This window comes from Bacillus rossius, chromosome 1 (assembly GCF_032445375.1).
Source record: "Bacillus rossius redtenbacheri isolate Brsri chromosome 1, Brsri_v3, whole genome shotgun sequence".
In the NCBI taxonomy this organism is placed as follows: Eukaryota; Metazoa; Arthropoda; class Insecta; order Phasmatodea; family Bacillidae; genus Bacillus; species Bacillus rossius.
The window spans coordinates 139,304,023-139,331,916 of NC_086330.1; the positions used below are offsets into that span (position 1 = coordinate 139,304,023).

Sequence of the window (27,894 nt, forward strand, 5' to 3'; positions counted from 1 at the left end):
GCAGAAACTGTTGGTATGTATGCAAATGGATTTATTTTACTAGATAAAAACTACACATACAAATAATTTCACAGGTACAACTGTACAATTAAATGCACATACATAATCATAATGTAAAGTATGGTACTGATGTGAGTACTATATGAATAAATATAATTATTTAACAATAAATAAGCAATAAATAATGAGAGCCACAATTATTTCGAAAATTCATCTGGTAGCAAAGTAGACTTTAAGCACATGTACATCTGCTTCATGTTGATGATGGGACTGCAGTGATCTTGAGAGGAGAAGTGGCTAGTTTGGGTACACAATCATTAGTAACCCGCCAAAGGATGCGACCTTGTTATTAACCAAGAAAAGACTTTATTTTGTACGGACAAGTTGAGTCTAGCCTGGAGTGAAATGAATTTGGGAAATAATTATGGCTGCATAAATAAGTGACAGGATGTGCGGTGCGGGATGGTTGTCCCCTGTATCTCTGGACGCGTCACGTGCCGTAGCAGATGGTAGCCTGCCGGCTGGTGTCGATCGGCTCGCAGCCCTGGCTGGCGTCGTCGTAGTAGAACTTGCGCGGGCACTTGTAGACTGTCATGGTGACGCACGGGCTGTTTATCGTCTCCAGCTTTTGCCCCGCCCTGGAGCCTTCTAGCACGTTGCCCCCACGGTCCATCTCCTGCCAACATGGTGGAACTCTTATATACTTTGTTCACTGTAAAGTTTAACTTTTTTGCAGGGTTTGTTTTTGTAGAATATTGGTGTAGAAATAGTGTAGTTGGTATGTTTATTCTACTGTAGAGTACAGTAGACTCCCAACTATCTGTGATAATGACTGGCAGACTGGCAAGGGGGTCCATTGATAACTGAAAAACACGGTTAAAGAATGTAAAATAAAACTGATTGTAATTTTTTATCTCGACTGTCTAGACAAACACTGCAACACCCATCCCTCAAAGAAACACCCTAATTTGTTCCAGTAAAACAGAGCACTAATCAAATCAGCGCTAGTCACATGCTTTTTTTTTTTCCATAAGAGAGTATTTTACTTAAAATAATTTGTTTTCCAAATAGGTAAGTAGGATTGCTGACTACCATTTTAATCAAGACACTACTCCCGTTGAAATTAATTTACAGTGCTTATACATATTTTAATTCATTTGAAGTACATTTAAATAAATGTCAAATAACATTTAAAGATTAAACAACCTGAAATTAAATTTTAAAAATTCACACATTGTATTGTTTACCTAGGTATTAGGGCTTGGGCATAACATTTTTTTTTTTCCTATGTAGGCACTATCAACATTTCTGAGTTACAAAATAATAATGTTATTGATATAGGAAAAAATATTTCAGTTCTAATAAGAAATAAAAAAGCATAAACTTAGGTAATGTTTTCTATTATTAGAAAGATTATTAAACCTGTTAATGTAATTCCTGACTCTGTTGTTCACTAAATGTGTGTCTGTTGTGATCACCATGGCCATGATTTGCCACTAGCGCATCCTAGTGGTGCAAGGTAAACTAGCCCTGGCTTCTGGCTTTTCTCTCCAGAACTGCTGTTGACATGCAGGATGGCGGAATATAAACTTGGGCGTTGTCGGAAATAATTTTGCCAGTAAGGACGTGAATAGCTATTGAGGAACCACAAAATATTGTTTTTTTGATTCGTCACATTATTAATTTGTTGCATTACTAATTTTTTGCATTATATTTAATGTTACACAAGTGCCTTTGCCATTATACGCACATGGAAATAAAAAGTAAAAAAAAAAATATTTTTTGTTTTTATGGTTTATGAAAGTGAAATATGGCATGGTTAATCTGCAAACCAGATAACCTGCACCCTGATAATCTGGAGTCTACTGTATATCATGTAGAATATTTGAATGTATTATAGATGTAGAAATTTATGTTTATAAACCTCACTTAGCATGTACATTTATTTAAGTTTTAAAAACACTAATGCTCAACTATTAAAATACTAATGCACTATTGCAGACATGCAAGTAGTTATCATTACAATTTCATTAGTTTACAAACAAACCAATAAATTTATTTGTGATTACCCGTGTAAAAACGTATCAACTTAGAGCTTAGTACTAGTTAGTGGAAGACCCACATGATATTGTACTGGGCAGGATGGCTATAACAAGGTTGTTGTGTTCATTTTCATTAAGTACATCTTTACCTTCATGTCTGGCGAGCTCAGACTTCAATCTCTTACATGATAACTTGTGAAACTGATCTTTGATGATGAGGTATAAGGTGTGCATTTTCATTACAACAGCGTTAACAATGATCGTTTCATTTCATATTTTATAGTTAATTCGTACTTCTTTCCCAACACTGCACATTGAAAACATTGATACATACATATTTATATACATACATATATATATACATATACATATATGTATGTGTATGTATGTATGTATGTATATATATACACATATATATACATATACATACATACACACACACACACACACACACACACACACACATACATACACTCACTCACTCTCTTTTAACATTTATTTTAAATTTCAAGTACCAGTTTAGAAAAAATTAATATCAAGTCTATGCCATGTAACTTGTCTCAAATTTTACAACTCTCAAAGGTACCGTATACCTGTGGTACCCATTTCCCACATGTCAATTGCAAAACAACATATGATTTTTGTTAACGAATACTAAAAACCACATTAAGTTGTCTGCAAATACTGTGGACAGAAAAACAGTTTTAGAACATAGATCATTGTTACTATTTTTGAGAACGTTCAAATTTCAGACAAGTAACATTACACAAGCTACATAAGCCTATTGTCATGCTTTTCCTCCAATATCTCAATTTTTTTTTTACCTAAATTTTAATTGCAAGTCAATTCCCATTAACTTTTAAGCAGAGCTCCTTCAGCCAGGGGCATACATGGTGAGGGATGTTGGGAAAGGGGGGGGGAATTACCCCTCCTCCCTTCCTAAAATCCTAAAAATATATCTTTCCCACCAACAAAAGGAAAGAACCTGAAAGCAAACAGCGGGTAAAGTAGTTCTATCCCTCCCCCGCCCCCGAAATGAATTTCTGTGTACACTTCTGCCTACAGGCATTTATTAAAGTTTACGTATTTATGAATTAGTGTTGTTTTAAAACCAAATTTAACAGCACAGTAAATGGTAAAAAAAAAATTGATAAAAATATATAAATGCTTAAAAGTTTTTGTATTTTGTTTCCTCTAAACAAAAGATGTAGATATAGATGCATATGTTTTGGACACATGTTTCAATGTAATAACAAGCTCTAACTTAATATCTGTAGTTGTGAATATCCGTAGTTGTGAATATCCGAAAAATATTATTTTGATATTGTGAAGATGAGAACCATTTTAGAGTGGGAAGTGCAATCATATTTAACGTTAAAAAAATTGTTCCCTATAAGACCTACGATTAATATCTTAAAAATTTGGGAATAACTTATTGTATCTCCTTATATATGACTAGCTGCCCGACCCGGCTTCGCACGGCTATACTAATGGAAAAAAATTAAGCCACATCTCCCATTTACAGTAATGGTAAATAAAAAAAATTCACTGAAAATTTCTTACAATGCTGTATAATGTACTGGAGAGAAAATGAATAGCACCGATGGTTTCCCGACTCGTGCACGCAACGTACAACTGATGTACCCGTACTTCGCTACGGCAGTCTACAGGCAGATCACTCTTGCGCCGCTCATTATACATGCCCTCTCCTGCCGCGCGATGCCCGTTGCCATGGAGACGCAGAAGGCATGAACAATCCAAAATCCTGTTCTCATGCAGACAAAGTACCCACTGTTGCCTGGTTTTAACCACCCATGGGATCTAATTTTCGGAAAATGTCATCCTGCGTAACATAAGGAACATTACTGTGAAGTTTCAAGTCTGTAAAATATATATACTTGAAAAAAAATGGCAATTTTTGATATTTAAAGTACCCGCAAAATTTCAACGGTGATGAGGACTGTACTAACAGTGAAATAGTCGTTGCCATAGAGACGAATGAAGCATCAACAAAGCAACAGCCGTTGCCATGGCGATTTCCTACCAAAAACTGGAAATTTTTGTTGTGACTGAGAACAAACTTCATATATTATACATACATTGTTTACATTGTTTGCATGATGTTGATATCCATGACTTTCTTTGTCGGTTTTTTTTTCCATGGTGATAATATGTTTTGTTCGTATGAATTGTGTACCATTAAAGAGTAAGTAAACTTGAGTTAACTAATTTGGTTCTATATCATTATACCTTGCTTTCACAACAGGTTATGGGCCCAGAAACGTGAAATTATGATATATATTATGAAATTATGATATAGACGTAAGAAAACATGGTATTAGATATGGCAGCAGGACAAGCTCATAGCTCATTGCCGACGATCGAAAAGTTGGTCGGACGGGAAAACTATAATACTTGGCAGTTTGCAATGAGAACTTATCTGGAACATGAAGAATTGTGGCAGTGTGTCACAGGTGAAGAAAAGGATGACAAGAAGATTATACGCGCTCGGGCAAAGATTATTTTGTCAATCAGCTCTGTAAATTATGTACATGTTCAAGACACTTGTACAGCAAAGGAGGCATGGGACAAGTTGAAGAATGCTTTTCAGGATTCAGGGTTAACAAGAAGAGTAGGATTGTTAAGGTCTCTAATTACGACTAGGTTAGAAAGCTGTACTTCTGTAGAAGAGTATGTCAATAGTATTATAACTACTGCACACAAACTCAGAGGCATTAATTTTGAGGTTAGTGAAGAGTGGATTGGAACATTATTGTTAGCCGGGTTGCCAGATGATTATAGGCCAATGATAATGGGACTAGAAAGTTCAGGAGCGCCTATTACTGGAGATTCTATTAAGACCAAACTATTGCAAGAAGTCCAAGTAACTGCAAGAAAACCAGGAGTTCCTGAACAAGAGTCTGCCTTCTACAGCTCCAAGGTGAGGAGGGATTTCAACAAGGGTCCCAAGTGTTTTGACTGCAATGGGTATGGCCACATAGCACGTCATTGCCCCCAACGATTTGAACGTGCAAGATATTCAGAGCACAAGGGCACAGAAAATAAAGGCGCCGGTCACCGTGCTTTTCTGAATGTTGTCCTCACTACAGGAAATGCTGATACTGAGGAATGGTACATTGATTCGGGGGCAACTGCACATATTACAAGAAAACTCAGCTGGCTATCAGGCACTCGTGAAGATACAAATGATCAAATCATGATGGCGAATAACAATAGACTGCCAGCTAGAAGCAAAGGAGATGTACACTTGAAGGTATCTGTAGCTGGAAAGGTAGATACTGTTAAGGCAGAGGAAGTTTTGTATGTACCTGATGTTTCAACTAATCTGCTGTCTGTGAGTAGAATTGTCAAGCATGGCCACACTGTGTTGTTCTCTGATAAGGGTTGTTGCATTTATGATACTAACTGGGAGCTGGTGGCTACAGGCTCTTTAGTGAACAATATGTACAAGCTGGACCAATCTGAAGAAAGAGTCAATTGTACCAGATCGGTTTCTGGCAGTGCTCTGTGGCACAGAAGGCTAGGTCATTTGAACCGATGGGGTATGAAACAGTTGCGGGATGGATCCGCGTCGGGGCTGAATTTTTCGAACGTGGACAGTGCTACATGTACTACTTGTGTAAAAGGCAAACAGCAAAGACTCCCATTCAAGCATCAAGGAACAAGGGCACTTGACACATTGCAGTTAGTGCATTCTGACATTTGTGGTCCAATGGAAGAGTTGTCGATTGGAGGTTCCCGCTATTTCTTCACTCTCATAGATGATTACTCTAGAAAGGTATTCGTCTATTTTTTAAAATCTAAAAGTGAAGTCACAGATACATTCAAGGATTTTCGATCCATGATTGAGAGACAAACAAATAAGCAAGTCAAAATATTGCGTACAGACAATGGGGGTGAATATGTCAACAGTGGACTATCGATGATCTTGAAGGAACTTGGAATCCAACATCAGACCACTTGCCCCTACACACCTGAGCAGAACGGTCTAGCAGAGCGACTGAACCACACTCTTGTGGAGAAGGCACGTTGTTTGCTCATCGAGGCAGGGCTGGATTACTCTTTTTGGGCTGAAGCAGTGAACACAGCTGCTTACTTGCACAATCGTTCCCCTTCTAGAGTGTTAGCTGGAAAAACACCAGAGGAGGTCTGGAGTGGGCGCAAGCCAGACTTGCGACATCTGCGAGTTTTTGGGTGCAAAGCCTTTGCACACGTTCCCAAGCAAAGACGTAGACGATTTAGTGAAAAGGGTGAAGAATGCATCTTTGTAGGCTACTGTGAGAACTCCAAAGGATATCGACTTCTCAAACAGGGAACTACAAGAGTTATCAAGAGTCGTGATGTAGTGTTCATTGAGAATGAAGGAGTTCACAGAGTTCACAGTGAGGCTGAAAAGGATGTGTTTAAACCTATTCCAACTGCATCTCTCCAGTTAAAGGAAGACATTCCCATCATGGTACCAGATGATGTTGAAGACAATTCATGCCATGAAACAGATAGTTTGAATGAATTTAAGGGTTTTGAGGCTCAAGAAGGCTTCAGTCAAGTGGGAGACTGTGCAATTGAAGACTATGTATGTAGCGAGGAACGAATTAGTGATGATACACAAGATCAGCGGCTCCGACGTTCTGGTAGAGCCCAGAAACCAAAACAAATGAAGGACTTCATCATGTACAAGGTTAATGTTGACTCTGCTGATCCTCAGACTCTAGAGGAAGCTCTAGCATGCTCTGCGAGAAAACATTGGATTCATGCCATGAAGGAAGAAATTGACTCATTAAGACAGAATAACGCATGGGAAATCGTAAACCTACCAGCTGACAGAAAACCCATCGACTGCAAATGGGTATTCAAAACCAAAAGGAACACAGAAGGAGGAATAGAACGTTATAAGGCCAGGCTGGTTGCAAAGGGTTGTGCTCAAAAAAGAGGAATTGATTATGAAGAGACATTTGCTCCTGTAGTTCGTCACTCGTCAATAAGGATAATTTTAGCATTGGCTGCAAAGTATGACCTAGACATTGATCACATGGATGCTGTGTCAGCCTTCCTACATGGAGATCTTTCGGAAGATATATATATGACTCAGCCAAAAGGTTTTGAAGAAGGTGAAGAGAAGGTTTGCAAACTTTCAAAGGCAATATATTGTCTTAAACAAGGTAGCATGGAATCAGAAGCTAAATAGAGCTTTGGAAGAGATTGGGCTCTCTCGTTCAATGATAGATCAGTGTATATATTTTAAGGTAGAAAGTGGGAGCATCGTCATTGTAGCTGTCTATGTTGATGATTTACTCATTGCCTACAACAACAGCCAAACCAAAAATGCCATTAAAAATGGATTGATGGAGAGATTCAAGATGAAAGATTTGGGAGAGGTCAAATGCATTCTGGGAATAAGAGTTACACGGGACCGTACTGCAGGGAAGATCTGGATTGATCAAGAAGGTTATATCAAGGAGGTGCTGTCCAAGTTTAACTTGGAAGAATGCAATCCAGCAGTCTGCCCTAGTGACATCAACCAAAGGCTGTCGAAGAATATGGGATTGCAATCACAAGAACCTGAAGAGTTCAGCAACGTACCTTACCAAGAGGCTATTGGAAGTTTGATGTATGTTTATCAGGGAACCAGGCCCGATATTGGATTTGCATTAAATGCAGTTAGTAGATTCAGTAGTAACCCCTGTAAGGCTCACTGGGTGGCTGTAAAAAGAATCATGTGTTATTTGAAGGGTACAGCAGATGTCAAGCTTGAATTCAGTAGTAGTGAATCCAGTGACATTACAGGACATTGTGATGCAGACTGGGCAAATGATATCGATGATCGACGTTCCACTACTGGCTACGTTTTCACTATGCAAGGAGGTGCCATTACCTGGAGTAGCAAGAAGCAGAGAACTGTAGCGCTGTCAACAGCAGAAGCCGAGTACATGGCACTCTCCGCAGCATGTCAAGAGGTACTTTGGCTTAGAGGATTGATAGGCGAGTTAGACAATATTTGTTCACATGGAGCAATAAACATTTTGTGTGATAGTAAAAGTGCAATTGATTTGGCGACATCACCTGGTTATAGAGCAAGAACCAAGCACATTGACACAAAACATCATTTCATACGTCAGCTTGTAGAAGACAAGGTGATCAACGTGATTCATCAAGGTTCTGTTGGCATGATTGCTGATGTGCTGACCAAAGGTCTGCCAGTCACCAAACACCGTTTCTGTGTTCAAGGAATGGGACTCAAATCAGTGATATAATACATTCACAAAGTATGTTCTAGTGGGAGTGTTGTGACTGAGAACAAACTTCATATATTATACATACATTGTTTACATTGTTTGCATGATGTTGATATCCATGACTTTCTTTGTCAGTTTTTTTTTCCATGGTGATAATATGTTTTGTTCGTATGAATTGTGTACCATTAAAGAGTAAGTAAACTTGAGTTAACTAATTTGGTTCTATATCATTATACCTTGCTTTCACAACAATTTTGATATATTACGCCCCCGAAACTCCCCTTGGGATCGGATTTCCGCAGAATCCGTTCTTAGTGAGCGTCTACATCACAAAATGAGTAACTATGCTAAATTTCAAGTTAATCGGGTGTATAGTTTTAGAGATCTCATGATGAGTGAGTCAGTGAGTGGTATTTCGCTTTTATATATATATATATATCCCCTTGGGGGTAGAATTAATCAAAATCCTTTCTTAGCAGATGCCTACGTCATAACATCTACCTGCATGCCAAATTTCAGCCCGATCTGTCCAGTGGTTTGGGCTGTGCATTGATAGATCACTATGTCAGTCAGTCAGTCACCTTTGAGTTATATATATATTTAGATGTTGCTGCCTCCTTCACCCTTCAAAGAATTTTAAGAGGCACTGCTCCTAAAATCATTAGGGAGGCTTTTTTTATCAAGTGTACGAACGGTTTTGCTTTTTTTTTGTGGCCATAAAAAAAGGAAGGGATATATTTATATTAAACAGACCACAGCTTGCTGTACAAATGTTATGTTGAAGTCACCGTTATTGACCTTATGCAACAACATAGAGTTCACTCCTCTTAATCGATCAACACCACAGTAACTCAGCAGCTCAACTGAACTGAATAGGCTTGCAGCTCAAGACAGATCTGTGAGTAATCATTGTCTCAAACTCTTGGGAGGCCGGGTAAAATGTGGCCATAAAGGGAGTCCACTGAATTAAGTCCACTGCAGCAGCCAGCTCACATTAAATAATTGGTGATTTATTTTCCCCGGCGGTTACATGCTGAAGCTTGTCATTTAATACTAGATGATGACAGAAGTAAAAAAACTTGGAAATATATTATTTCCTTGTCATACCAATAATTAGGATATTAATTTCAAAATAGGAATCATAACTAAATATGGGCAGGTTGAATCCCCAAACTCTTGAATACTATCAAATCTCTAAGATTGGAAATATTTGCAATTTGAGGAAAAAGATTTGAAGAAATACATTGGAGAGAATTAAAAAATTCAGCATTGACAGCTCTGAAGTTTACTAGATAAATTTGTTTTTTTTTTTTTTTGTACCTAACCTATTACTGTTCCCAAAGATAATGTACTCTAGTATGTCACGGAAAGTATCGTTTCGGAAAACTTATCACGTGGAACCAATATTTAAGCCCTTGCCTACCTCATCACGCATGCAATGTGCAAAGTTTCAGAAAAAAACATGCAATTTAAAATCTGTTCAAGATATCAGAGTGGTGTCTGTTTACGAAAAGCATTTAAGAATATGCTGAGGGTGAATGAGTAGTTCTGTTTCTGTACTAAGTGTTTAAACTGTATTTTTAGGAGAGTGTAAATGGCTAAAAATTGTGTTTTCGGAATAATCTTTAAGCATGAAACACCCAGTACACATTCTTAAAATCACTCAAAAGACTTTCATTAGACCCTTGCCTTCATTTCTTTCCCATATAATTTTATTGTTAGCACTCAGTATTCTAGTTTCCCTATACAGGATGAGAAGACTGCACAACAGTTCACAGCTTAGCGCTTAAAGGCAATACCACACTAGAAGCACCAGCGAGGATCAAACTATCATCCTACTTCACCAACACAAGTACACCCCTTACTAGGTGGTCCCTTAAAGTGTTCAATGTTTTAACATCATAGTTTTATTTTTTTACATTATTTAATTTTCTACCATTGGACCCAGATTCCGATTCAAGGTGTAGATTTGTCTTTGCTATTTTAATTTAACATTTGGATTCGAGAATATTATAATTTGATCCATCACTAATTGTAAATTATTCTCTTAATACCCGGACTGTTAGCCGTGTGGAAGTAGCAACAAAGGTCTGAGCCGACCGTACCTGCACGCTGTTTCCCGACACGAGAGACTGACAGCCATCCGCAGCACGCGTGCTCATCTCGCACTCGTAGTACTGGCGACAGTTTCCCAGGTCGCGCCACCGTCCAAGGTGCTGAGGGCTGCAGAAACTGCCTCGCTGCTGTATGTAGCCGTCCTGCACCATGCGGGAGCCCTCTGTGTCCGTTCGTGAAGATTTGCCCATGATGGCTTCTAGAACACATGCATATTCAGGTTGCTGTTGTGTGGTTTGATGGTTGATAAGTGAGGACTTTATTTTATAGTGATAAAACCGAAATAACCTCGAAATTTGCATCAACACACTATATAACACCAAAATATAAGTTAATACACCATTTAACACCAAAATGTAGGTAATGTCTGAAACAAAACTGAATTTAATCAAGACTTAACTCATATTGATATTAGGTATTATAAATTTTATTTTTAATCATCAAAAATCTATTATTGTTGTTATTATTTTAGTTTATAGTTCATAAAAAAGTGTTTGGACTTAGTAAGACTACAAAATTGATTACATTCCCGAATTATCAATATACTTCGTAATATCTCAGTTTTGCCATTCAGAGCCTGGTATTTACTTAAACATAAATGTTTGCCAAATTTTTTTTTTTTGTTGTAAGTAAATATACTCGAGAAATTTATATTACAAGTTTTCATTTAAAATATGTAGCTTTTACCACAATAAAAATTACATAATTTGGTGAAAATAATATTCAGAAATATCTTGAAATCTTGTAGGAATTATCATTGGCGTAGCTATATTCTTAAAGTTGGGGGGGACAAATAATGATTTTGATGTCATGTAAACCCATTCCCCTCATACTAAGGGGGGGTCCGGGGGTCCTCCACCGGAAAATTTTGATTTTAAAAGTGCAAAATAGCGCTTTTTAAGCAGTTTTTGTATCTAACCATTGGATACATCGATGTTAAAATTATTATTGTTTCCTTAAGATAAAATTTGATGAGTGAAGAATTTACAAATAAAGTTGGGCAGAAGGCAGGGAGGGCACAAGCTCTCTTTTTTTTACTGGAATGGAATTAAATAGTATTATTTTACAATCATAATGAAATTTTTATAAATTATTATTCTACAGCTAATTCATTTATGATATTTTCTATCCAAACTAAAAAAACATGTAGGCCTACACTTGGAAACATTAAAAAAATTGTTTATAATTCATAAACTTTGCCTTCTTGTCCACATAATAGGCTAAATATTATGTCACGGCTACTTTGACTGACTAGCCCTACACATTTAAAATCTCCAGCACACGTCACTATTCGATACCTTAAATAACATTGCACATTTTTTTTTGTATTAAAGTCTTTCTGCTGTACTAGTGCCCGACTGCCTGTAGCTCGTTATCGTTTACCAAACACATGTCCCCGTCTCTCATTCTTACTTATAAATGTAGATGCGATGACGTTTAAATCAAGTAAGTACAGCTACATGGTTGTCTTGCCTGTGTCATAGTTGATCTGAAAAATTAATTTTAATGGTAATTACTTTCCGACACATGAAAGTACAAAAACAATATTTATTAAAGCCAAATAATTTTTTTGAGGTTTCACTAAAGATCAAACATACCTACCTGAGATAAGTTTTAAGCCTTCGTAGAGAGCTGAAACTTCTTTCAGCTGAACAAGAAGAGCTGGGTACAACAAGCAGCAATATCAAAACCACTTCTATATTTGAAAACAGCTGCCTAACTTCTAGCATAGAGTTCAATAGTATTTTGATACATCCTTAACAGATTTTGGCTTATGCTTCTTCAAAAATAGTTCAACTTCAGTCTTCAGTAACTGAGAATTCACTTCTGGATAACTTGCTAGCTCGTCACAAATTTCTCCCTTGAGCAAACAGTCTTCCAGCTTCTGCATTTTCTTTATGCCTTCTTGGTTGAATCTGCAATGCAGCCCACTAACAGCAGAATCGACCATCATGAAGAACTCTCTGTGGAAATATTGATCAACGGTTGTTGCTTCAAAAGCATCTGCTGGCCCAGTGAAACGTTTCGGTGGTTTCCCTTGTCTTGGTAACTGAAACTCTTTCAAGTTGTGCTCTGTAGTAAAACTGTTTACCTCAGTAAGTATATTTTGAAATTTCACTTCAGATCTCATTTTGATGATTGAGTCTTCTATCAGAGTAACTGCTTCCATCATTCGACTAACGAATATGCTAAAACAGTTTTTTGTCTTTTCATTGTTGATAAAATGAAATGCTAATGCACACGTAATTAGTTTGACTCTACATCTACAACTCTCTGGTCTACTGCTAAACACATGTTTCTACAACACTACTCCTTACACCCAACACGACAACAAAATTGTGAAATACTTAAGGTTATTCAAGGAATGTGCAAGTACACTCACAGACGATATGTATAGGTGTATGATACACGAGGAGGGAGGGAGCTAGGCTGCCTAATGACAGCAGACATTAGGTCTGATTGCAAAATGGAAGGGGCGTAGTCCTGCAGGTATACTCTCTTTCAAATAACATCGGTACGTTTTGACAGTTTAAAATAAAGTCACTTTACTATTTGTTTTTGAATGTTATAATTTCGATGCTGGACATATTTCTTGCACATGAACCTTTGATACATGGTACCCGATTCGCTTAAAATTGCTTAGATTATTGAGTTATTCAAATAGCATAACAGTAATGCGGAATAATATTATAAAATAAAAATATCACAGTCTAGAAAGTTGGGGGGGGACAGTCCCCTCCACCCAAAAAGTTCAGGGGGACACGTCCCCCCTGTCCCCCCCCCCCCGGATCCTACACCCCTGGGAATTATATATTGCACCATCTTTATAAAAAAATAATAAAAATTATTTTTTTCATAAATAATACCAATATTACCAAATGTTTCAATTTTCAAAACTAGAATCAGATATAAATAAAGCTCTCAAATCTTGAATTTTTATAAGGTTTATGGTTTTAAAAAATTACATAGTAAGGCTAATATAGAGGTGAAAATACATGCTGTGCTTATAGTTCAGTACAATGAAATTATTCCACGTTTTACATTTTTTAAAAATATTTGATGCAGGTTTGACAACTTTTAAAAGATTTAAAGAGTTAAAATTTTTGTCACCTGTAATGTGCACAAAAGACAGTATAAAGTATAAATACAGTATAAAAAATTGACGTACAACACTGTCGCAACTTATTCTGCAACATGCCTTTTGGAATCAACAACCAAATGAACTAAACCAGAAATATAATTTTGATTTTTTAACATTGATTTTTATTTGTCTTTAGTTACCTTATTTACATCTTAATTTATGCTTTTAAGCTAAACAAGGGACAGTTTTGGAACTAAACTAAACATATATTTACAGTTGAACATATTTTTAATTCTCATGTTTTATTGTTAATGCATTGAAGAAGTTAGGTCGTAAAGCATTTATTATTCAATTTTAAAAATATTGGGTGATTTTTTATTTTTAAACTTTTTGTTGGTAAAACACATCTGACTGCACTGTTGTTGAAATTTAAAAAGAAAGTCACCCCTTTTTCCTGTTACATGTTATGTCTCATACATACTGTGCAAGGTATGAAATATAATAAATTTGTACAAACAAGTAGTAGTGACAATTAACATATCACCACACCACTTGAATTGATTTTATGGTTTGTTGGTTTTTATCACTTGTTTTTATATATATGTGTGTGTGTGTGTACATACACATACATACATACATGAATGCATGTATGCATGCATACATACATGCATACATACATGCATACATACATACATGCATACAGACATACATACATACATACATACATACATACATACATACATACATAGATACATACACACACACATACAATAAAAAAATCAATACAATCTGAGGGTTCCCTGGCATCAGTAAAACACAAAACTCCGGCCAAACATTTAACTGTTGATCATAAAAAAACTTGGTTGGGTAGAAGAGTACCAATGTTTTTTTTGTGAATTTTATTCAAATTTCAAAGTGCGATGTTATGATTTTCTGATTCCTCTTTGTTGTCCCACGTCCATTGATTCTATATTTTAAGCGTTATCGCTGGGTTAGGATGATGCAGACGGCTGCAGCTCGAGGCGTCGTATTACGTTGTGCGTGCAGACAGCTTTGGGTCGCCTGGGCCGAGTTTGGTGCATTTTCCTAGGTTTCTTTCTTAATTAATCAATAGAGTAGACTTCTCTCTGCATTGGATTGTTTAGGTGGCCAGTTATAAATGGATGTCACTTGTTGCTTTGTCGATTGCTTCAATTTTGTTTTGGGCATTATTCCTTGCTGCTTGAGTGAAAAAAATATTGTGCACTAAATATTGAAGTGGATTTTATTTTATATATATTTATTGATTTATTTACAAAACGTACTTTACACTCTAACGTAAAGAATAAAAGTGGTTTGGAGCAAATGGACCAAGTACTTTTTCTGCTAGCTCGCTTGCGACTGAACGCTAGCCACACCTACTACACATTTTAGTGTTCGCTGTTGTGCGGTTACGTCATTGCGGGGGACGTGGGGGTTGCTTTTGTGTCAGTGTTACCCTTTGCTGTCAGAGCGGGCTTACGATGGTGTAGTTATTATTAGCCTTGAATGTTTGGCCGTAGTGGATGTTTCAAAGTATCCTATTTTCATGTCACCAAGATTCTGTCATGACCCCTATACGAAACATAATACTGTCATAGAATTTATATAAAAACATATCAGCAACCGTAAACATGAAACCTACGATCAGCCATAGCAGAAAACTCCATGTAAACCAAACACAGCATTGAATTGGACTAATTTAATACTATATCCAACATCGTTCAATAGAAGAAAAGATACATTCAAGAAGCAGTGGAAATATTCAAGCACCCATCGAACATAGATAGGGATGTTGGATACAAATTAAGCAGAATATGGGAACTACAGATTGGCCAGACAGCTCAGCTAACCAAAAGAGAAGAGGCTACTGTTTGGCCAACAGCCCCAACCAGTCACAGAGGCTTAGTAGCTTCAGAAGAAAGAGAGGCTGTTATTTGCCCTTACCTGTAGCCAATCAGGAAACAATCCCATCTCAGGTGAGAGTATTTAAAGGCAGGATAATTTCCAAGAACCTCAGTAGGCAACTTTTACAGTAAATATGGCGACTGCAAGGGTAACCAAAACGTCTGTAAAATCTTCACCTTTAAATGACTATAATCCAAAAGCCAAGCAATTGAATCTGTTAGTGTCATCTGTATAAATCTTAAAATTATTATACACTGTTTTTTAAAAAACCAGAAATGGAATGCAAAAAATTTTGGTTTCATTATGTTGCTAGATACTGCTATAAAAAAAATTCAGTGTGGTGATCCAGTATTCCTTAGATTGCTCAAAATTGAAAGTTTGTTTAGATTGTTGACAGTGTGTTTTGGGAAACAAAGTACATACTGCACGTGTATGACGAGATGTATCAGAGTGATGATCTTACCCTCTATAATCTTCGAAGAGGTTCTCCTTGATTTAATGACTGGTGTCGGTGGGTCACTCCTGCTGTTTGCTGGTTGGATGTTGTCGAATCGACCCAGTAGCCGAGGCAGGAACTTTGCAAGCAGCATGAACAGTGGCATAAAAGACACAGTGTAGCCACCCCCGTTGTTCACGGCAGGAGCTGCTGTAGTAGTGTGTCTGGCCCTTCCTATGCATCAAACACACATTTGTTCTCAGCAACCATGATTTTAATATTACTGATAGTATACTAGACACTTAAGAACAATCATGGGCATAGATCCCAGGGGCGGTCAGGGGAGCCTGGGCCCCCCCTGGAATTAAGAAGTCCCTGACTTGCGCTTGCAAAATTTTGATAAACGTAAACATCAAAACTATGTTTTTTAGAAAACTTAATGTATATTTTAAAGTTTTTTGCTTATTGTATGCAAATAGGTCAAAATATGGACAGTATGCAACATACAAACACCCTATCCATAAAGATGTGTGTCAGTTCACCCCACGCACAAAACTCATGGGGTCCCCCTTGCGAATCCTATAAATTTGTGCCCCTGGGTACAACTAATTGAAGTATTTTGTTAATGTAATTCAAACTTACATAAATTAAGTATTTAGTGGTTTATTTTTTCCGGTGAAACCTGTTTATTGAGGTAGCATAAATTTACTAGATTTTCCAGTTTCTTGAGAGTGGAGGGAAACATTAAATTTTGTGGAAATGGTCTATTGGATCACTTACCATCTATTATGATTTCATATTATGATCATCCCAAATGAATGTTTATGAAAACCTACTTAGGCTTGCAATGGTGCACAGCTTATCTTTAAATTTGCCCTCATTACGAGTATATGTCTTGTCAGTTCTAAATTACACATTATCATCTTTCATCTTTGTAAAATGTATAAATAGTGCATACTTTCCAGATGAACAGCACAAGGAGCTGCATACTTTACTGGTGTAACACAAAAGAGTGACAAAGTCGTGAACGATATCTTTCTGATTTTTGTCTCGTCATTAAGTTACTGTATTTTCTGATGGGGTAAGTGAACAATAATTACTCTTCTTAATGCTTCCTACTTCTCCAAATGCATCTTAACCATTTTTGTTACATTGTAGGCTTGTACCGTCGTGATTCTTTTTGTTATGATTGCATATTTTAGTCGATTTTGTTAGTGACTGCATGTATTTAAACTTCCGCACTTTCCGTGAACTCAACGTGTGTCAAAAGGTTCTCGAGTAGAACATTTGTAGGTTGGTCGCATAAAGGTAAAAGAGTGAATTTGTAACCATGCACGTTTACATTTAGGGTGGTATTCCAACATGTTAGGTAGCGAATAAGCACTGCCTTGTTGGGATACAACCGTAACCTGATTTGCGGGCCATTTTCCAGAACGTGACCTAACCGAATCCCAGTAAGGAACTAGATCGGATGCCATTTTAATAAACGGTGCCCTACGCGAGGCTAGAAACTGGTTTCATTCTAGCGGACGTTTCGCAACCATCGTACGAATTAAATGGTGATTTTCTAATTTTCTCAAGTACTTTTTAAGGTGCTATTATTTATTATGACCATTAAAGTATACAAAATGTATTCCCGGCTGGTTTCGCTATCATAAAGTTACATTTGGCAGCACGTACGCACACAAGCACCAGCTTGTCGGCAACGGATAGGACACCAATATCCGTTCCCTAAAAATAAGGGACTATCGTGCAATTGGTATATGGTTAGGGAACAGGTGTAGCATATTCAACACCTAAACCTTTATTTTTGTATCTTGGAATACCGGTCCTAGACTCAATCGGAGTTATTTTGATTTCTTTAAGGCTATGTTTGTAAACAAGAAACGCAACGCAAGCATCGGCTTGCGTTTCGTCTTGCGTTCCTGCATTCTATTTTTAAAGTGAAATGAACTGAAAACTTTGAAAGATGCAGTCTGAAATCAAACGCCACTTTAAAATCCAATCAGTCAGAATACTACATGTTTTCGTTTAAACATAAATTATGTAATGAAGCCCGATGATGAAAGTTATATCTACAGTTTCACATTGCATGGTTGGTAATGTTTTGAGGCTTATGTTTTTTATTTTTAGTTTATTGGGTTTTTGAAAGTTTATAAGCCCAGCCTTAAAACATTGAGATCGTCTGTGTTTTTTTTTATAATGTGTAAACATCTTAGCTCTCGGTATACGACATTTGGTGGGAGTAATTTCGTGAATGGAAAGGAAGTCACATGGAACAGAAATGTGTAACCACGGTGCTGCCATCTGTGGCGGATGGCGCAAATCAAAGTTCACAAATACAAATTAAAACTTTATAGTATTAACTGTTTATTGTATTTACAAAAAGGTGCCGTTTTTAAATAGTATTACCCGTAAAAACTTTTCCAAAGCCGGAATTTTGTATTTTTTTTATAGTCTTTTTTGCTTTTATTAGAGCTGTTTCATTGTATAGTGTTTCATTGTGTAGTTTTAAATTTCGGTCTGCAATTGGAATGATATTCGATAATTGACGTAGCTGCTCCGGCAGCGAATACTAGCGGCGGGTGCGGACACTACGTGTGATTCATGTCTATAAATGTAGTTGAAAACATATTTTGCGTATATTTATCAAGCTCTGCATTATTTAAAAGAATTTTACGTTAAATTTAATGTCAGAGTTTCGTATTATAAGTGTATTTGCGACATGAGAACGCATGGATTTGTTCGTTACCGAGGTTAGATAATTACACATCACTGGCGAGTACTGAAAGACTCGTTTCAATTTTTTTTTTTCATTCAGTAACTCCCGCAGGGGGACTTATGTGTTTGGGCGTGTTCGTATTCGTCGAGGTGAAAGGCTCCGCGACTGTCTGAAAGGTGTTGCCAGAAGCCACTCGGCGGCGGGCTGGTGCCAGACGTCACTGGTTGTGCCGCCAATTAGTATTTTTGGCACAGTTCTAAATTTGAATTTTTGAAAAATTCTGTTGCCAGTCATTTTTTTGCTGCAACAACTGAAACTTTTTCCGCCTCCCTTACACTCCCGTTTAATCTTTGTCAGACCTCTCTCCCCAATTGTTCCCAGCATAAATATAATTTTGCCTACCATCTAATGACCCAGCAAGTGTTATCGTCTTATCCCCGCCTTTGGTGCACGTTCATCGCCTGTAATACTCCCCCGAGCCGTGACAAGAAGTGCTATGTCCTGCAAGCTATTAGAGCAGCTATAAGAGCCAGTCTTACGTAAGTGATTTCAGGCACGAGCACGGGTCATTTAGCTCGAGTCCTCGACACATCGCCGGCCGCTGCCGAGAGAAGTTCCCACTGACAGCAGCGCATATACCATCCCCCCCCCCCCCCCCCACCTTACAGCCTTTCCAAGGAACCAGGCCCAGTTCAACGCCCGGCCAACAACCCCAGCCAGTCTCTAGTCCACGGCTCCAGTCTCATAGTGTATCGCCTCTGGCCTCTAGTGGCAGAGTTGCGAGTTATTTCCCCTGGGTGTTTGAAAGCCCGCTATACGCCTGCCCCCTGGCGCCTCACACAACAAACAGTGCCCCGTAGTTCATTTCGAAGCCACCAGAGCGCTGCACTAGTTCCCTCCATAAGCCCAATGCTTTAGTAGTCGCCTCGTGTGAGTCGATCTCTCCTTGTTTCGGACACCCCTCAATAGTTCGCGCTGACATCGGCCAGTACCACAAACTTTTCAGATATCGAAGTTAGTATTTCACGACCACTCCCTCGGAAATGTTTGGAACCTTTCGGTCCAGAAGCCGAAGCCTCTCCCCTTTCTTTTGATTGACTTCGTCTTTTACTTACGAGTCGCTGCCGCCCCAAACTTACTTCGCGCCGCGACAGCAGACTGACCACACCACATCGTCAGCGAGCCGCACATCTAGACTTCACTCCGGTCGTTGTTTAAAGATGTAAGCAGCTAGACAAGGGATGTGATCCCCACAACTTTATTAATTAGTAATTAGTCAGTCTGCGTACCTAGTAGAAGTTTTCATGCTTCGTTAATAATACTTCATAATATTTTCTATCTTTTGAATCATGGAAACGTCCGCGATAACCGCGTGTTCGCGAGCTCCGCACCTTGGCTGACGCTAGAAGCCATCTCCCTTTATGACTGTGTCCAAGGGCCGGATGCGGACCTATCACCACCACCCTCGAGTCATTCTTCCAGCAATCAGGACGACTAAGGTGCCCTAACGCCTCGTTAGCAGCTCAACTTTGGCCAACGAACGTCAAACCTCCAGTCCTCGAGCTTTTTTTATATCTTCAGAACAACATTCAATCACGACGTTGAAAATATCGGAACACAATTTTTTTTCTTTCGGGACTTTAATCGCTCTAAGCTTACTGGGATTGTAAAAAACTTAACCTGTTTGTTGTTTCTGATTATATTTTAATTAGGTCCAATGATTAATGGTAATTTCTGATTAGGGCCGGCCCATTATTTTGATAATGTAATTTTAAATCCATGTTAATGTAATTTAATAATTTTAATATATTTGTCAGTCAATTTATCAAGTTTATTAGTCTATGTGAAAGTAATCAAAAGTTAAATAAACATAGAGGTACTTGTATCTAGACGAAATCATTATTTTGCCTTTTGAAACTAAAAGATCCACCAGTTACACAAGTCATCAAGAGAGAGTGAAGTGTGACAAAATGATAGCAGAGCTTAGGTTTACTGTTTACTCTGTTATTACTGACATGTAACACGGTCAACGACGGCTCGGAGATTGATGAAGCATAGTGACGCTGTTCCTAACGACTCCAGCGCTCGCCTCGCATAACGGGACCGCTCTCTGTTCTTACCGAGTCATCGTCTCTAGGATGCGGAGCTCTTGGCCAACTTAACTGTGAAGCGAAGATGCTTCATGTTGTTTTTCTGGGGGGGGGGGGGGGGGGGGGGGTGATGGAGGTGGAGAATGGAGACGTCTTTTGTCAGACCGGTGGAAATGAGGTCGTAGAATCACCCTCACAAAGAAACAGCTGGACCACCGTTTCTAACTTTTTTTTTGTTCTGGTTGCAACTACGGTTTTGGACCACGGACGCATTTCAACGCGAAGTTAAAAGAAGAAAAGAAAACTACGTTGTTCGCTAAACCTACTTCGGCCGTGATGCCTGCTTTTTATTCGCTGAGGAATTTACTTCTCGGCGAGATCGTTATTGTGGAGGCACACACATGGTGTTCAGAGCTTCAGGGGGGAAAAAATGCGATTTGAAAACTGCTCAAGATATCAGAGTGGTGTTTTTTTACGAAAAGCATTTAAGAATACGTTGAGGCATCATGAGTAGAGTTCTGGTTCCGTATTTTTTTAAACTGTATTTTTAGGCATGAACACCAGTTACAAATTCTTGAAAGCACTTAGGGAATTTGCATTACACCGTTACCTCCTTTTCTCCGCCATATATTTGTATGGTTTCCGCACAAATATCACAGTTGTCCTATGCACGACGAGAAGACTGCGTGCAAGTCCAGAGCCTTGCGCTTAGAGGCGATACCGCGCTAGAAGCACCAGCGAGCGTCGCACTTATCATCCCGCCTCACAATTTTTGCCATGTTAGCGATTGAAGTCGAAACGAGAACAACTCTCACTCCTTCCTTTCGCATCTAGATAGCAAACTTTTTGTTTGTTGTTGTAGTGAAGTTTAACGCAAAAATCTCGTCGACGTTTTTTATTTGCATATTTGTTTTGAAGTACTCACTTTTTGCCATTCTTTCGAGCGAGTTACGTTCAAGCTGTTAAAACTTCTAGTATTATCCTTCATACAGGTACTGTTTGTTTTGCTAGTCAGGGTGGCTTCCACTTAAACACAATCGCCCACTCACAGAAAAAAAATATCACTACTTTTACAAAAGATCCTTTTTGAAACCATTTGCCAAGAAATAGTGTGTAATACTATAAGAAATATATTGTAACTTTTTAAATCACATGGTTATGGTTATTTTTTCATGTGTGAAATACGTTTTTCGAGATAATACTGAGTATTTCTGACGAAAATTGGCTCATAATTGTATATTTTAATTGATGTTTCATTCAAGCATTTCTTGAAACCATAGAAAACATAATCTAATATTAAATAATTCGACCTTTTTTATCGTGCTTATTGATGTGCGCAGTTAATACTAGAAAGCTATTTGGGAAACGGTTTACAGATAACTTTAACTATTGGAGGTACTGGCATAAAACAAAGCATAATTGCCCGGGTTAATAATCCGAACCCACCATAACTGCGAACACTATTTTGTAGTGTTACAGTTAATTTCATGTGAATTAAAAATTTATAAATATCTGTAATTTGACATGAATATTTCTGTTCCATTTCCAAAAAAAATCATTTCCAGTGCTCCGTAGACGGCGGGGTCCTGGGCCATTTTCTTATATGGGGCCATACTATTTTGGAAAGGGGCCTCACCTGGAGGAATGGAATAGCTCCCAGATAATTGGGAGTTCGGGGTGCCCTACCCCGGAATATTTGAAAAATGAACTCTTTAAGGCTAGGTCTTATACACCTATATTAAGTGAATATCTGTTGAAAATATTTATTTCAGAACAACAAATGCAAGAGAGGTATGAGTTAATTTTTTTTTCTAGAAATAGCCCTTAAATTAATCTAATAAGGAAAGAAAAACATGAAGGAAAAAAAATCAACATGGTTTGTGAGAACGAACTTAAAGCCTTGTAAAATTATGTGTGTACCCAGAAAAAATAACTTATAAGCTTAAATTTGGTGGTGTGTTATTTAAAAACATTTTGACAAGGGTTTTGCTAACATGTCGGAATAAATTATTACATTATTATTCAAATTGGAGTAAATTACGTTTGTATGAATGCACAGTGCTTAGGTTATAAATGGGCGGATGCGGTGCGCTATGCGGTTTTCGGGCAAGGATTCGGCAATGTAGCGAACCACTCAGCACCCTCGCCTTGTGGCGGAGTCAGTAACTCGTGTGACGCCACTTGCCGCGTATCTGTTGTGCCGGGAATGCTTCGACTCTGGAAAAGAATCCGTGGATTTGTTAAAAATTATTCTGCTTACCACGGCCCTGGAAAGTTTATTGCTTAAGGACCCTTAAATGTCCTCGAATTTCACCAGGGATCTTTCAGAACTACTTAAACTTTTTTTCTCATTCGCTTTGTAAAAAAATTGTTTTGCTTGAACTTTTTAATAATTTTTGTTTTGGAGTTTGTTTGGCAGAAAGCAATGTTCCGCACATGCACTTTTGTAGAGTTTCACAATGCTGTTTAGCTGCTAAAATATTTTTTTGTGTCTTGTAAATTTGTTTTGTCAGTTGTGAAGCTTAGGATCTTCAAAACTTTAATTTTTGGTTAGTAATAATTTGTTATAAAATAGGAGTTAAAAATAATGTCATTTATATTTGAAAGATTTAACGTCCTTAAAAATACCACATAATTTTTTTTTTTTAATTTTTACCGCAGCAAAAAAAAAGATAACGGATTGAGGCTGCAGAAGTCTGCAAGCCTGGCAAAAATAATAATTCGGAAAATGTACTGTTTTTTTTTTTTTTTTTGTAAATTTGCTGTTTTTTTTGTAAGTAAATAAAATAGCGGTTGATATATAAGGGAGGGATAAATACTCACGGAGCCGGTAGCAGACTTCCTGATGAGGAAGCCCCTACGAGTCTGCTGTTCTCCTTAAATGTGAAATGAACCGCAGTACTGTTTGTAATCGATTGAGAAAAAATAGCGCTGTCATGATCCAACACAGTTTTGTGATTCCTGGCAGATACTGATTCCTGATGTTGGCTGAAGCATTGAGTATTCATCGCATCGCATCGCGCTATTGTAAAACACGCCCTAAGCCCGAAAAAGAAACACAGAACGAGCCAAAAGAGAAGCCCGGTCTGACAACGCTGTAGTTAAGGAGTCCGCGTAGCCAGGCGTGTACTGTGTGGGCGAGCCCAGAGGATTAGTGCGACTCTCGCTGGTGCTTCTAGTGCGGTGTCTCCTCTAAGGGCAAGTTTATGAAATGATGGCGTAGTCTTCTAGTGGTGCGGAGTACCCTAACATTTTATGGATTAGAAATGTTGATAAAAAGCACAATGCACGCAACTATGGTGATTTTGAAAGAATAGGCACATGGAGTTTTATACGTGAGATTTAACCGGGAAACACCTGTTTCTAGCTATTTCAACTGTCCAGAAAAAACAGTATCAAAACGAAAACATTAAAACAGACACCGCTTAGATTTCGTGATTAGTTGTTAAATCGTTTTTACTGCAATAATTTTTACAAATGTTCCACTATATGTATTTTATGGTCTGTAGTAAATTTTGTCTCTACATATATGCTGCATGTTAATTGCTGTTCGTAAAAAAGATGGCAGGCATATATTAACAGTTAAAATGTTGATCAGACGTGGTCACTCACTGGAGCATGAGTGTATCCATGGGGCAGCTGGAACCCCTTCCGTAGTGGAAAAATATACATAAAACAAGGAGTAAATTTGTAACTAATCTTCACAAACTACTGTCCAAAGATTTTTTAAAAAAAAAAATTTTGTTTTGTTATTGTTTATTATAAGGGCCTAGTCTGGAAAGGGGCCTCACACGAGTTATCTTGAGGCATGTATGTTAAATGTCTACAGCACTGTAAAATTGATGTGTATAGCGCAGACCACGATATTTAAATTTTATATCACACCCAACATCCAAAGTGCATTTCAACACTGACAAAGATTCCTGACGCGAGGGAGAAAAAAATAGTTTCATGCATCAGTTTACAAGCACCATTTCAACTGCATGGCCTTTAAGACATAAAAATACCTGGGATATATATATATATATATATATATATATATATATATATATATACACACACATACATACATACACACACACACACACTTGAGTCTTTCAAGGGGCGGGGGATATGTTTTTCCTAGTGCGAAACCAGTTTAATTAATGACGATGTTAGTTTTACTCAATTATGTTATTTTTGTATAAGGGTTCTGTTGATAGCATATTTCGTCATTTGTTTTAATGTAGTTATGTATTCATTGAGGAAATATTTTGTTACGTACCAAATGAGGGTGCTTCGGAATATAGTTTAGAAATTTTGTAATTTTGAGTTTACTACATATCTCTGAAATATTTAAAAAAAAATTATATAAACTAAAATCTATAACCTTCTTGACTACCGGAGTCCCTCAATTGTTTAATTTGGCCGTGAATAGATAAGATTTTATTTTTTAAATAGGTCATGTACACGCAACCAAAACGATTCGTCAACAAAATTTAAAACACAAACACAGAGAGAGAGAGAGAGAGAGAGAGAGAGAGAGAGAGAAAGAGAGAAAAAGGTGGGGGGGGGGGGGGGAACCATAAATGTGGCTTGTTGATTGTTTCTTGCAAATTAGTTTTTTTTTTTTTTTTTTTTTTTGTGATATCTTATTCGGAACAAACGGGCGTCTTGTTATGACAACTGAGTTACGCATCCAAAATAACTCCCATGTTTCATTTTTGAAATTTTTCTTCTTAAAAAGTGTTGAATAAAGATGGATTCACAATGATCCGTTGCATCCGTCCGTCAATCGTGTGACATGAAGCCTATCAGAAGGCCGAAAAATTCCGTCCGTCCGTCCGTCCGTCCGTCAAAACCTTACCAAAATGTAACTTTCTACGGATGGAAGAATGAAATTATAACCTCAAAAAGGCCTGACAAGCATTGCCTTTATTTAAAAAGTTTTTTTTTTAGTTCGTTTGTTTATTTGCTCTAAATCATGTTTTTAACTAGCGTTTGAACACCTTTTTAAGGTTTGATGGTTCAAACAAAAACCGACCGAGACACAACCGTGTATTGACTAACGTACGATAACTCATATATATATATGTATGTATGTATATATATATATAATAGAGTTAAAAGTCATAGTTTAATTATTTATAAGAGCTTGGCGTACATGGTAGTGAAACAAATAAACCTATAACATAAAATAAAAAATCTTAAAAATGAAAGCCTTTATATCAGTTGGAAGTATCCAAGTGGAAGAATATTTTGATGGACGTATGGATCATTAGAGCCAACCTTTAGAAAGAAAAAAATAATTTAAGATTGCGGGCGTAGCCGAGCACCGAGTGTAGCCACAAAGCAAGGAAGATAAAAAAGTCGCAATTCAATTCTATAACTAACACTCTTATTTTCTTTGGAAATCAGCTAACTATGCGGTATTTATCGGCAACCTAACAACCTAAACGGCGTTAACTATTCGAAAGAAAATGTTGTCGACTTTTATTATTTTTTTTGTCGTTCGGTGTTAGAAATATTCCCCATAAATGCTTCAGAATTTATATTTTCCAATGAGGAACAAACAAACACTTTGTTAAAGTGCTTTATATTTTGTTTCAAAACTTAAAAACTGCATATAGCCGCAATGTATGAGTTTTGAAAATCATAATTTCAGTTTCATTTTAAAAAAAAACCTGCACACGTCTGCACACGTTCGCATGGCAGCCTTGCTTATTTCATTGCTACCATTGCAACACTGCAAAAAAAAATTCAAAGTATTATAGTTGCATTATATATATTCTGGACTGATAGTTTTTGTAAAAAGTAATTATATTTAAGAAATTTCTATGTTATCTTTATATTTGAAACTTAATTTTTAATGTTGGCATTTCTCAACTGCACGGTTTTTTGATTATATTTTTTGTTGGCCACATCCCGCCTGAGACTGACCTTGCACGTCGGGCGTCCCTCTGGTCGCGCACAGCGACAGGCACGCCCCTAGCGCCAGCAGCTGCAACATCGTCCGCGCGCGGTCCATCCTCGCGATAGGCAGCTGTCTCCCGTCTCGCCCGTCCTCCCGATCTCCCGTCTATATAGTCGCCGCTCGTCCGCCGTCCAGGGGGAGGGGGTAGGGAGGGAGGCGGCGGCGACCCGGTCGCGGAGGTGCTCACACCCCGGGGGCGCGAATCTGGAGGATCTGGTTGGGGCTGAAGGGTTGGGGGGGGGGGGGCTGAATTGTATCCCTTGGAAAGGGTACCTTTCAGACTTAAGGTGGCGGTAGTGTAGCTGGGTAGGAACTGGAAAAGTACCCTTTCCGATTTCTTAAAATGCATATTATTTTCTGCTTTAAAATCCTGAAAATTATCCCCTTGGAAAGGTAACCTTTCCAGTTTGCGACATGTTTGTGCTTGGAATAGTTAGGTTAGTTTAGGTTAGGTTAGGTTAGGTTAGGTTAGTTTAGGTTAAGTTAGGTTAGGTTAGGTTAGATTAGGTAGGGTTGGGTTAGATTAGGTAAGGTTAGGTTAGAGGGGATAACTTTCACGATTTTAAAGCAGGAAATAATATGTATTTTAAGAAATCGGAAAGGGTAACTTTCCAGTTTATTTTCTGCTGTCATTGTACAGAAAATCCTGAAAGGTACCCTTATCCGAGGGGATACCTTTCCAGTGCATATTTGCATTAAAACCGAAACATTTTAAGAAATCGGAAAGGGTACCTTTCCAGTTTCTACCCAGCTACACTACAGCCACCATAAATCTGAAAGGTACCCTTTCCAAGGGGATACAATTGTGTCGTCCCGAAGGGTGTACGTCCCGTTCCAGGTCATTATTTTATATATATACGTTTAACACGGTTGAACTTATTAGGCATTAGAGTGGCTGAACTTCAACAAACAATGTGTATTTGTGTGTGTGCGTATAGTGCATAATTTTTGCATAATTATCTGGCAGGGTTGAATTTGTTATAATTTTTGTGCAGTATAAATGAGGAGAAACAAGTTGAATACATAACTGAAAATTATTGAGTTTAAAGACAATGCTGGTTGCTACTACGTGGTATGATTTTAAATTATTATTGAAAATTTTATTTAATTTTTATTGTCCTTTTAAAATGAAAAAAGTGATTTTTTTTTTAAAAAAAAAAAGGGTAGCTTAATTCAAATATTATGTTTTTGAAAGAAATTAAACATCACATAGTAGCCAGTAAAATTGACTTTAAGCTTAAAAAGTTTCAGTTTTATATTCCATTTAATTCTCC

At 37.6% G+C, this 27,894-nt stretch overlaps 2 protein-coding genes across 2 annotated transcripts in view; one reads left to right on the forward strand and one right to left on the reverse strand.

Moving 5' to 3' along the window:
- LOC134546217 (phosphatidylserine lipase ABHD16A) overlaps positions 1 to 27,894 on the forward strand; it is a 94,056-nt gene that overhangs the window by 53,160 nt on the left and 13,002 nt on the right. The gene's annotated exons all lie outside the window — the stretch shown is intronic.
- On the reverse strand, positions 11 to 26,716 carry LOC134546218 (uncharacterized). Its single transcript, XM_063388841.1, has 4 exons — positions 26,587 to 26,716; positions 15,883 to 16,089; positions 10,402 to 10,610; positions 11 to 676 (listed from the first exon to the last, which is right to left on the reverse strand). Exons 1-4 carry the CDS (start codon positions 26,672 to 26,674, stop codon positions 491 to 493), a joined length of 690 nt encoding a protein of 229 aa, XP_063244911.1. The 5' UTR covers positions 26,675 to 26,716; the 3' UTR covers positions 11 to 490.